General features: G+C 46.4%; 1 protein-coding gene and 1 long non-coding RNA gene across 6 annotated transcripts in view; one reads left to right on the top strand and one right to left on the bottom strand.

Annotated features, from left to right (window-relative positions):
• LOC126999233 (uncharacterized) overlaps positions 1–3840 on the top strand; it is a 61355-nt gene extending 57515 nt beyond the window's left edge. For all 4 annotated transcript variants that reach the window (XM_050861616.1, XM_050861618.1, XM_050861617.1 and 1 more), the window contains exons 17-18: positions 3036–3196; positions 3476–3840. In XM_050861616.1, coding sequence (XP_050717573.1) covers positions 3036–3196; positions 3476–3634 — 320 coding nt within the window. In that variant the 3' untranslated portion in view covers positions 3635–3840. The remainder of the gene's footprint in view (positions 1–3035; positions 3197–3475) is intronic.
• On the bottom strand, positions 989–5105 carry LOC126999234 (uncharacterized). Of its 2 annotated transcripts, XR_007753161.1 has the most exons (4): positions 4603–5105; positions 1413–3210; positions 1287–1370; positions 989–1256 (listed from the first exon to the last, which is right to left on the bottom strand). It is a non-coding gene; the product is annotated as an uncharacterized LOC126999234 (long non-coding RNA). The 2 variants fall into 2 exon arrangements; XR_007753160.1 differs by having other exon boundaries at positions 1287–3210.
• Positions 5106–12702: the final 7597 nt, after the last annotated feature.

Genomic DNA, 12702 nt, shown 5'->3' with positions numbered 1-12702 from the left:
CCCACATGGAGGTACGGCAAATCGAGGGTTGAGTGTATATATATATATATAATATATATATATATATATATATATATATATATATATATATATATATATATATATATATATATATATCATACTGTAAAAAAAAAAAAACGGAGTCGAGTCGGAGTCGAACCTTCAAATTTCCTGGAGTCGGAGTCGAGCAACATTTAAATTTCCTGGAGTCGAGTCGAGTCGCAACCTTCAAATTTACTGGAGTCGGAGTCGAGTCGCAACATTTAAATTTACTGGAGTCGGAGTCGTCGCAACATTTAAATTTACTGGAGTCGGAGTCGAGTCGCAACATTTAAATTTACTGGAGTCGAGTCGAGTCGCAACATTTAAATTTACTGGAGTCGGAGTCGAGTCACAACATTTAAATTTCCTGGAGTCAGAGTCGGAGTCGCAACATTTAAATTTCCTGGAGTCGAGTCGAGTCGAGTCGCAACATTTAAATTTACTGGAGTCGGAGTCGGAGTTGCAACATTTAAATTTACTGGAGTCAGAGTCGTCGCAACATTTAAATTTACTGGAGTCAGAGTCGGTCGAGTCGCAACATTTAAATTTACTGGAGTCGAGTCGAGTCGGAGTCGCAACATTTAAATTTACTGGAGTCGGAGTCGAGTCGCAACATTTAAATTTACTGGAGTTGAGTCGAGTCGCAACATTTAAATTTACTGGAGTCGGAGTCGGAGTCGGAGTCGGAGTCGCAACATTTAAATTTACTGGAGTCAGAGTCGGAGTCGCAACATTTAAATTTACTGGAGTCGGAGTCGGAGTCGCAACATTTAAATTTACTGGAGTCGGAGTCGGAGTCGCAACATTTAAATTTACTGGAGTCGGAGTCGGAGTCGCAACATTTAAATTTACTGGAGTCGGAGTCGGAGTCGGAGTCGCAACATTTAAATTTACTGGAGTCGAGTCGAGTCGGTCGCAACATTTAAATTTACTGGAGTCAGAGTCGGAGTCGGAGTCGCAACATTTAAATTTACTGGAGTCGGAGTCGGAGTCGGAGTCGCAACCTTAAAATTTACTGGAGTCGGAGTCGGAGTCGGAGTCGCAACATTTAAATTTACTGGAGTCGGAGTCGGAGTCGGAGTCGCAACATTTAAATTTACTGGAGTCGGAGTCGGAGTCGGAGTCGCAACCTTCAAATTTCCTGGAGTCGGAGTCGGAGTCGGAGTCGCAACCTTCAAATTTACTGGAGTCGGAGTCGGAGTCGGAGTCGCAACCTTCAAATTTCCTGGAGTCGGAGTCGCAACCTTCAAATTTACTGGAGTCGGAGTCGGAGTCGGAGTCGCAACCTTCAAATTTCCTGGAGTCGGAGTCGGAGTCGGAGTCGCAACCTTCAAATTTACTGGAGTCAGAGTCGGAGTCGGAGTCGCAACATTTAAATTTACTGGAGTCAGAGTCGGAGTCGGAGTCGCAACATTTAAATTTACTGGAGTCGGAGTCGGAGTTTTGAAAATCCGACTCCACACCCCTGGTTACAATTACTACTATATTCAACAAGCCGATCCTCCATCCTGATACTAGGCAACTCAGTCCCCTGCTATCTGGCAACTACAAGTGAGGGGGCTGCTACAGTCCTCTTTCTACCATCTCGTCCCTGGGACAAATTATTTACTCATATAATGGCCACATGGAACTCAGTGTTAACATGGTACATTTTGTTGTTATATTTTTTAAGAAGATATAATCGTATAATAGCAATGAAATAGTTTACGTTTATTATATATGTCTTCAAAATGTGAGACTGAGATTCACCACTCTGCAGTGTTGTCCAAACTGGGTTCCACATACCCCTGGGGATATATGCAGCATAGATCAAAGGACGTGAAAAGACGAAGAACAGACACATGCACATATACACACACATACACAGCAGAAACTTCCCATGTTCTGTGAATGAAAAGAGAAAGGGAGGGATGGACGGCCCCTGACGGGTACCTAGGAAGGACGCATAATGTACGTGTACCTAAATATAATATAATATAATATTATTGAGTTTAATCAGCCATGGGGAGTACGTAACAGTAGAAGAAGGTAATAAAGGGTACAACAGGCGAACAAGTTTGGACAGCACTGCTCTATAGTACCTCCATGTAACTTGTAGTTGCCAGATAGCAGGTGACTTGAGTTGTCTATAATAATATAGGGGTGGAGGAATTTGATGATGTTTAGAAGATATTGATGTTTGAAAACCTTTATTTATCACAGAAAAAATATATTTAACACAAAAATATGCATTAAAACACACAAAAAATAACATTTTAGTTGGACAGCGCGGGACACACTCCACCTTACTTGGATGACTCATCGGCAAAGAATCCAGCAAGCTGTCAGGCCTTGTATTATCGAGACACCAATGGTCCCTCCACACACACACATGAGATGCATCCTTCATACAAGGGCATTTTGGTAGAATATGTGAAGGAAAAGACAATGCATAATGCCTAACCTTGAGGAATCAGATTTAGCATGAGGTGAGAGATTTTAAGTCCAGAAAAGGCCAAGAATGTTAAAGGGAACAATGCTCTTAAAGATAATCAATTTTTACTTATATTGCAATTTATCCATAATTTGGTTACACCATTTTATGCTTGGGAATTTTCTTTCTAAGGTAAAATGGTTTATTTTACCTGATTCAATAGCTCTGGCAAATGGTAATGGCAATGACAGTTGCTGTTTTACAATCACCGCTGAGACTATTAATGAAAACCAAAATTGTCAATCTTGCATGAGGTGAGATTACATAAATATGTATAGAAACAAGTATCACAGGAGCATGAGTAACTGACAGCTACATTCATGACAGCAAGAGAGGGATCCAGCTAATCAGGAAAGTCCTAACAAATGCTGCCAAAGTGCCAAAGAAACACATATTTGAACAGATTACAGGTCACTTTCATATCTTACCTCTCATAAAAAGGGGAGTTGATTAGGCACCTTCCAGGTTTACGAATAATGCATCAGTAAAGGAATAGTTTTATCAGTAATTGGACTTCCAGGGTTGAACTGTGTGTATGAAGTGAACTACACCACCGGATGTTTGCTGAATACATTTGGCAGCACAGGAACATCTCCCGGGTGTATGGTAGATCCCTCGGGAATCACTTGTGACCCTGATGGCAACATTTATCTTGCTGACAGTCGCAATCACAGAATCCAGGTTAGCTAAAAACACTGAAATTTGCCAGAGTTCTTAATATTAATGAAGTTTTCAGTTTTGTTGGTGTAAATTAATCCTGAAAAATGTGTATGTATGAGTATACAAGCTATTCAGTGTCCCTTCAGAGACCAGTAATTAGTGGTGTATAATGCCTGGCATAGTAAAATCTTAGGACACAATTATGCTAGTTTATTTTACAGATTTGCATACTGGCTTAATAATTCAATTATTTCAAGTTATCTTTTGTTTGAGTTTAATTTATATATTTTTTACTTTCAGGTATTTGATTCTTGCAGAAGAGTCATTTGCATCATTGATGTAGACTACCCACTCAATCGTCCTTCCGGAATATATTTGACCAGAAATGAAAATCTGTTTGTGCTCAACTATTGGGCTAATTCTCTGGCAAAGTATCGCTTAAAATATAAATACATCTGAGTACATGTTCATGAATACACAAATCAGTAGTAATTTTGCTCCTCTTCTCCCTGTATACCAAGGGGAAATTTTCTAATAAAATAATTCTTGAGTGTTTGAAAGGAGAAAGTTAATGAATCTGAATTTTTTGTTAAAGGATTAGTTAGGATGAGCTCCTTATGACATATTGTTCTTTGAACAAAAATAAACTAATTGAAATCAGGTGATTGAAAATGTTTTAACCAAAGAGGGATGGAAAATCAGGGATCGTAGCATCCGGCGGCCCTGGGCGTACAGCTACCAAGGGCACGCAACATACCATAAACACCTTGTAATGAGGGGTGCCCTCCTTCCCTCTCCCCTTAACACTGAAACCCCGTCATTCATGGTTTTAAGTTACTACTACCATAGATTTGCTACATACTAATACTGTTACTACTACTACTACTACTACTATTATTACTACTAATACTGTTACTACTACTACTACTACTATAATTTTTTTTATACTACTACTACTACTACTACTACTACTACTACTTCTACTTCTACTTCTACTACTACTACTACTACTACTACTACTACTACTACTACTGCTGCTGCTGCTGCTACTACTAATGCATTTTCCCCGTCATGTGAGTTGCAAAGAACACATATTTTCTCACATAACGGTGTTGCATTACTGAGGCACAAAATAAGAAAACAGGTCAGGAGATTCTGTAATGGAAGGCGGCAATTAAGCCTTGGCCAGGCCACAGGTTGATGATTCATGTGTTCGGTGACGAAAGGGTGTCACTCAGATGGGTGCGGTGGTGGTGGTGGGACTGGTTGTGTGGCTGGATCGCACTGCTCGTAACGTGTGTGTGTGTGTGTGTGTGTGTAATAAGCAAAGTTTTTTTTATTGTATAGTGAGACTAATAAATTAACTCTAAAAGTGTGTGTGTGTGTGTGTGTGTGTGTGTGTGTGTGTGTGTGTGTGTGTGTCTCACCAGTGCTGCAGGGCCGTGTTGGTCTCGGGGCAGGCAGGAGCCTCGGCCTTGAGTGGGGCGGCGGGCTGTTTGTCGGACATGCTGCAAGGGAGGGAGGACGTCAGAGAGAGAGAGAGATAATTAATTATAGGCCATCTGATTATAAATGAATGCTCAAAAAATTGTTACCATCGTTATGTGGCGGGCAGTACTTAATACTCAGCTGGTTGCTTAATGTGTACCAGAAAGGTGTTACGCCACCCCAGCCTTAGTCCTCCACTGATAAGACTAAAGAAGAGAGCACTTTCCAATCTCGAGTCGAGAGAGAGAGAGAGATTTTAAACTGTTACACTATACTTTGGGTGCCAAATCTACACACCTACATATAGTTGACAAAATCTGGAGGATACATCCATCTGCATAATGGTTGCACAGGCCACCATGAACAAAAAGAAAATGAAATACATATAATTCTATACTTGTAAACCATACAAAAAATATTTGATAATATAATTTTATATGGAGGGCGAGTATTTAAGGGGAAAATTTCCCACCCATATCAAATGCCCAGTGTGTGTGTAATTCACTCGTGGCTTGATCACGAGCTGAGCTCGTTATCACCAGCAAATTATATATATATATATATATATATATATATATATATATATATATATATATATATATATATATATCTATATATATATATATATATATATATATATACAGGGGGGACGTCTAAAATCCGAGAATATGGGCGGTTCAAAGCCTATATATATCGCAAATTCGCATATTAGGAACCTTAAAAAGCATGTAAATAATGGTATATGGGCGGTCAGCCACATTTTTTTAACTTAGTTTCCAATGTAATAAACTGCTTTTTCGAGTTCTTTGGAGGCGCCATAATAACAACAACAGCAACAACAATAGCCCACAGGCTAGCTTGCACACAGCACAGACACAGCTTGTGAGAGCAATGGCTGCTTTAGACGTACTGATGAAGAGAACACGTGGAGCCGTCTCACAGAGTAGAGTTGCCAGATTGCGCCATTGTTTATTTCCCTTCCTTCGGGAAGTGAGTAACAGCAAGTTCATTATTTGGTAGGAAATGGATGTTAGCGAAGTCGGGAACATGAATGAAAAAAAACTTTTCTCTTACTACCGAGTCAAGTCACCGCTCCCACGTGCTCCACCCCCCAAGGGGGGGAGGGAGGGAGGAAGGAGGTCGCATATGAGGTGGTTCGCATATCCCAAGTTCGCATATCAGGCGACCCCCCTGTATATATATATATACAGCACCCTCTCGAGTTTTGCGCTTGCTTCATTCCGAAGGTATGGCGCTAAACTCGAGGATCGCGAAACTCAAGGTATTGAAAACCATGTTAAAGCGCTTATTGGTTCCGACCCGTGGAAAATAATGACTTTTTCCGACTTTACTCTCTTGTTATCACAATTTTTTTTACTTTGCTCCCTTGTTATCTCAAAATACGTACCTCGTTAATAGGCAGAAAATGGGAAGTAAGAACAGATTGTTTTTAAGCTGCAGTTGAAGGCGGCTGCCTTACAATTGGCTGGCAGTTATGAATACACAATTGTGATCCACGTGGTGTCGTCTGCTAAAGTAAGGGCGGTCGCTTGCAGTCACCTGTGCGACAGTTGGACAACCCTATATTTTTCTGGTAGTTTTCTGTGTGTTATGAAATAATCTGCTAACTCTTTCTGTTAAAAGTCATGAAATCACTAATATCATAACGACTTTTCAATGCCTATTGAACGTAAACCGCTGCTGCCAATGCAAAATAGCTCGCAGAGAGGTTCAATGTGTTTACTGTTTCCATATTTCTCTCAGTGCTCACAAAGATCACAAGCGGACAGACTAGAACAAAACCAGGCAAATTAGTACTTTTAATGCTGTGTATTCCCACAGTGCGCATGCATGGTGGACAGCAGAATGACTAATTTCATCGGGGAGATATTTCTCGCAACACCGGCCAGTGTAGTGGACCTTCTTCTTCTTTTGACCTGTAACGCTGTGTATTGCTTCTTAGGTCCTCCTTCTCCACACTTTTATACTTCACAACATGCACTTAGGGCCGCTTTCACAGTCATTTTGTTTGTTTTGATCGTTACCAATGGCAGCGATCGCCGCTATGATATTTCCACGTGAAACTGGCCGATCGGGTAGTGGCAGCTGCGGGGTTAGCCTAGCCCCGCACTTACCACTTACTCTCAACACCTCTCGCTTCGTCTGCAGCCGCCACGACCTCATCAACCAGTTTCACGTGAAATACTAGGTGGCGATCACCGCCATTGGTAACGATCAAAACAAACAAAGTGACTGTGAAAGCGGCCCTTAGTTACTTAACAATGCGCACTTATACACTTCACCTTAAACTTAGTTGTTTTTCTATCCTTTTCTTTCCCTGATTTTGCTTTTCTATGCCCTTTTGCAATTTTTCACTATTACTTTTCACCGTCACTGCCATGCATTACAGGTCAAAAGAAGAAGAAAAGGAAAACAACACTGGGAGATCTACAATTTTCATAGACTTGAGATTGGACTGTGGTTCCACAGCACGGGGTGTTCTCTTATCTTGTTAATCAAGTAGTAAGCAAAGCAGCTCAGCCAGTCCATTTTACAAGTCTCTTGATGGGCCATCTTCCACTGCTCCTCACTCCTCAGCCACTGTCATCGTCTGTTTGTTTACATGCAGCCATTTGGTACCCAGGTACCCACGCTCGTACTCACAACCGTTTTCCATTCATAAGGACAACCAACAACTCGCTCCTGGTTGGGCATACGGGCAACCACGGTTGTCCATAGCCCCAATGGTTACACCGCCTTTCAAAGCAATGTGAAACTCGTGGCGGTAATGCGCGAAAGTCATGATGGTAAGAATTTAGGACTAAGCGCTAAATTCGAGGATCGCGAAACTTGGATAGCGTGAAACTCGAGAGGGTACTGTATATATAGATATTAGATATATATATATATATATATATATATATATATATATATCTATATTTATATATATATATATATATATATATTTCGGCGGTGGAGGAAGTGGTAGCGTACTGGGCCCACATTCACCAGCGTGATGGACGACGCTGGTTGAATCTCACGCTACCGCTCGGGTTTTTCAGTCACCGCCGAGTGGCTTAAAACTACCCACATGCTGTCCTGAAGACCACCCATCAACCCAGACTCTAGAGGAAGCCGTCCAAGCGAATCAAGAACGAGTTCCGGGGGGCAGCATGAGCCAATGCAAGATGGCGCCACTATAAACACTCGCCTGCGCCAGAACGGGCTGGGCTGACCATCAGGCCCCACCTGAAAGAAGCCTTGGGCCGACCATCAGGCCCCACCAGGAATATGCCTACCGGCGCAACAGGCAGCGACGTAAAAAATGTGTATATATATATATATATATATATATATATATATATATATATATATATATATATATATATATATATTTTTTTTTTTTTTTTTTTTTTTTTTTGTGTTCGCCTATAGCGCCAGTATGTTTTCTTCAGGGGCATGGTGGTCGGCCCAAGTCCATCATGGAGCAGGCAATTTTTATAGTGGCGCCATTTATTCTTGGCTCATGCTGCCCACGGGAACTCATTCTTGATTCACTTGGACTGTTTCTTCTAGACCAGAGCAAGTTCATAGTTGATCTCTGGGTACTGCTGGAACCTTCACACACCCCATCCCCTTTGCTTAACAAGGAACAGTAACCGCTCCTCAGTGAAAAAATCCAGGGTCTGCAGCTGAACAAGACTCGAACTTCCGCCTGCCAGACCGTGAAGCCTGGCAGCACAGAGCTCTACCACTGATCTATCAGAGTGGTGTGTGTGTGTGAGAGAGAGAGAGAGAGAGAGGGGGGGGGGGGCGGGGAAGGGGCTGGTTTTGGAGCATTACACACTGGTGCTCAGAACTCGGGTGTGCAATATGATGCCACTGAGAACTGTAACGCACTCTTCAGGCGACTGTCTGGCTCCTCCTCGCATTTTGCTTGTGCTACCTCTGCCTATTGTTTTGTTTCTGTATTCCCCATGCATGTATTTTTTTTTTTTTTTTTTTTTTTTTGCTGCTGTTTCACAGGTGAAAATTTTTTCTCTCTCTCTCTCTCTCTCTCTCTCTCCGCCGTTCCTCCACCTTGTCTGCCGCTTCCAGCAACTACTACTTCCACTCCAGCCCCTCCAAAGGACTTCCTGATGCCCCCCCTGCCCCAGGATGACCCAAGGCTGCACATACTCACGAAAACACGGACACCACAGGTGAGAAGGTTGCCTCTGTTAAGCCTGCCGCATGTAACGGCGCCCTTGCCTCCGGGTCCACCTCCACCGCTAGTGATCCCTCACCTGCACTCCCTCCCACCGCTTGTGATGCCAACCCTGCTTCTACCTCCACCATTTGTGGTTCTGCCCTAGCACCCACTTCCACTGCTTGTGATGCCAGCCGTGCATCCACATCCACCTCCACCGCTTGTGAGGCTGCCTCTGTATCCACCCCTGCCACCACAGCCTCGGCCCCTATGACAACCCCTGCCCTTCCCTCTAACCCTACCAAGACCCAGCATGACCTAAATAAGGAAGATGATGATGGTTTCACCCTAGTCTCACGCAAAAACAAGCGGAAGGGAAATGCCTTCCACCCTGCATCTCGCTCCACTCCCCCTTCCCTTCCAACAGTGACAGTGGCCCCCTCAGCCCCAACAACCTCCAACTATCCTGCTTTCAGGGTACCAGCACAGGCCGACTTCCCCTGCAGCTACGACGCCGTGGCAGCCCTGGAGGACAAGGAACCCTCTCTCAAGACACACAACCGCATGGGTCGAGACGGAAGCTCAGTCCTCATTCTGCTCGACGAAACCAGCTTTCGCCACCTGGAGGAGACAGCTAATGATCCCGGGGCCTCCATCAGGGTGATAAAACTCACTCCACAAACCCAGGTGACCAAAGGTATCGTCATGGGATATCCGCTCCGTCTCCCTCTCTCCATCCTCCAGCGCCATCCCCAGGTAGAGGAAGCGGTGCGCTGCCAGACTTCACGCCACAAGGAGGACACAAGGCAAGCGCTGGTAACCGAGAGGCCTGCTAATCCCGTCTCTCACCCTAGGCAACTGGGGAACGTTCTACCTCCGCCCCTATGTGCCAGAACCCCTACGATGCCACCGCTGCCAGAAGTTTGGACACTACCAGACGACTTGCAGCAGGAACCCAATATGCGGTATATGCAGTGGGCAGCACGACACCCAGAGATGTCTCACCCGCTACAAGGCCAAGGAGGACGTGACGCACCACTGCCCAAACTGTGGAGGCCCCCACCATGCCTGGAATCCTTCCTGTCCAGTAAGGCTGTCACACATCCACCACGGCATGGAACTCCAGGTCAACTGGGTAAAGGAGCAGCAGACAGCTACAGTTTACCCAGCACCTCCAGGCACTTTTGTGTGGGGACAACAGCAGTCCTCACATTGCCCATCACCACCACCTCCAACCCAGGCCGACATCCCCCAACTACCGACTGCAACGACTCTGATGCCTACGCCACCTCTGCCTCCTCCAACACAACCCACACCATTGACATACACTCCAGCAACACCGTCTGCCACAGCACCCCTGCCTCTTCCACCTCAGGAGCCTCTGTTCACAACAGCAGACCTCAAAGAGTTTGGGAAGCAACTGGCCCTGGGAGTAGCCACCAGCATTGCCCAACTCTTAGGGAAAGATGTGGATCAGGACACCCTGGAAAAGGCCATGGAGAAGACGGTGACGAACGCAATGAAGACGCTAATCTCCAAGCGCTCTCGACAGCTCCAGAAGCCATCACCTTCCGGGTGATGAGAGTCCGCATAGAGTCATCCTCCCTTCCACGCACCTACAAGACACCTCACCGCCCACTCAGCCAGCCTGCACCAGGACCCCAGACCCCAACCCAAGAAACAAAACCCAAGGCATCACCATCCTTCAATGGAACTGCCTTGGAGCCTACTCCAAGCTACCAACACTGATGGAAACTGGAAAACATCGATGTCTTCATGCTCCAGGAAACACTGCTCTTGCCCAAAACCTCCTTCAAAATTCCAGGCTACAAATCCTTTCTACTGCCCAGAATAAATGGGGCCTCTCGTGGGTGTGCCATTCTTGTACGACACCACATAGCATGCCAGGAGCTAGCAACACCACCTCACTGCGGCGACCGGGTGGAAGTCCAAGGGGTGGTCATTCAGCTGCACTCGACTCCACTAACCCTCTTCAACATCTATGCGCCACCTCAGTCTACACCTGAATTGGGAGAACTCTTCACAGCAGCCAGCGAAGAACCAACCTTCATAGGGGGAGACTTCAACGGCCACCACCCTCACCTAGAGTCTCCCTCTCCACCCAACACAGCAGGCCGACACATCGCAGAGCTGCTGGAAGAAGCACGAGGAGTAGCTCTACTGAACGACACCTCTCAGCCAACTCACATCAGGGGCAGGCGACTCGACCTCTCCTTCATCTCCACACCCTTACGACCTGTGGCCTCCTGGTCTGTCCACCCCCACCATCACCAGCGATCACTTTGGCGTCACCACTCACCTAGCCTTAGACAACTTGCCCCAACCCCAGCTGCCTCCTCCACGCTTCAACATCAAGCGAGCTGACTGGAACGCCTTCACCTCTGCCTAGGAAAGGGCACTTGCAACTCCACCTGCCACTACCGACCTGGAGGTGCTAGAGAGCCACGTAACGCACGCCTTCCAACAGGCTGCCAGCAAGGCCATACCACTAATGAGGCTCTCAGGCACCTTCCACAGAGATCACTGGATCTATGGTGAACGAGTGCGGGAGCTCAACCTCCGCCTCAATACAGCTAGGAAAACCTACCGCAAACGCCCCACCTCCCCCAATAGGCGTTACTTGCAGGCTGTCGCCAAACACGCTTGCATCACCATGCGGCGATTGCGAGAATAGGCCTGGCTCCAGTGGTGCCTGGGTCTGGATGCACACTCCACCCTGGGGGAGATGTGGACCAAACTACGCTCTGTCTCTCGCCCTCGCCCTCGCCCCCCTTGTCCACCAACTCACCCTAACCCATAAGAAGAAGCCGAGCGACTAGGAGCCAGCTTTGCAGACCGCACTTTGCCCCACCAACTCCCACATACCACCAGGGAGATGCAGGAACTTCTGGCACCAGGAAGGGCAGCTTTTGTGGAGGAAGCCTGCACAACTCCTGATGCAGCTGACGTTCCCTTCACCATGCAGGAACTGAAGGGCTGCCTCAAACGTGGTGGCGACACAGCTCCGGGAGCAGATGGAATCTCCTATTCCATGCCGAGACATGCTGGCTCAGAGGGCAAGAGCACCATACGACACCTTATCAACCTCTCCTGGTCAGAAAGCCGCATCCCCCAAGCCTGGAAGACAGCAGTGATTCATCCCATCCCAAAACCCAAAGATCCCGGCTCCTTGCGCCCAATCTCACTGCTCAGCTGTTTAGGGAAGACAGCAGAACGTATGGCACTCCATCGCCTACAGTGGCGAACAGCTGACCTCCACCCATCCCTCTTTGCATACCTTCCACAAAGAGGTGCCACTGACTGCGTAGTCACCCTCCTCACCCACATGCGAAGAGGCCGGGGTATTGCTGTCTTCCTGGACTTGGAGAAAGCATTCAAGCTAGCCTCTCCTCTGGCAATCCTCTCTGCCCTTGTTTGCAAGGGGATCGGGGGAAAACTCCTTGCATGGCTGAGAGAGTTTCTCCATGGCCACGGAGGGCAAGTCCGCTTCCAGGGGCGTGTTTCGAGGTGCTTCGACCATGTCAATGGTACACCTCAAGGCAGTATCCTCAGCCCCTTCCTGTAAAACGTTCTCATGGAGGAGCTGATGAGCGTTGACTATGGAGAGGGGGCTAAACTCCTCTGCTATGCTGACGACCTTACCCTAGTCCTGAACCACCGAACCTGTCTCCATCAAGTTCCACACGCCCTCAACCAGCTCAACAGGAAGTGCACAGAACTAGGGCTCAAGATCAACTTTGAGAAGTCCAAGGTCCCCCTGAAAGGCCCCTCCAAATAGCAACCCAGGACCTCACCTACACTACCACCCACCAGTACATGGGTGTCTGGC

Source organism: Eriocheir sinensis, chromosome 16, assembly GCF_024679095.1.
Source record: "Eriocheir sinensis breed Jianghai 21 chromosome 16, ASM2467909v1, whole genome shotgun sequence".
NCBI classification, from domain to species: Eukaryota; Metazoa; Arthropoda; class Malacostraca; order Decapoda; family Varunidae; genus Eriocheir; species Eriocheir sinensis.
This window is presented reverse-complemented; position numbering and strand designations above follow the sequence as displayed.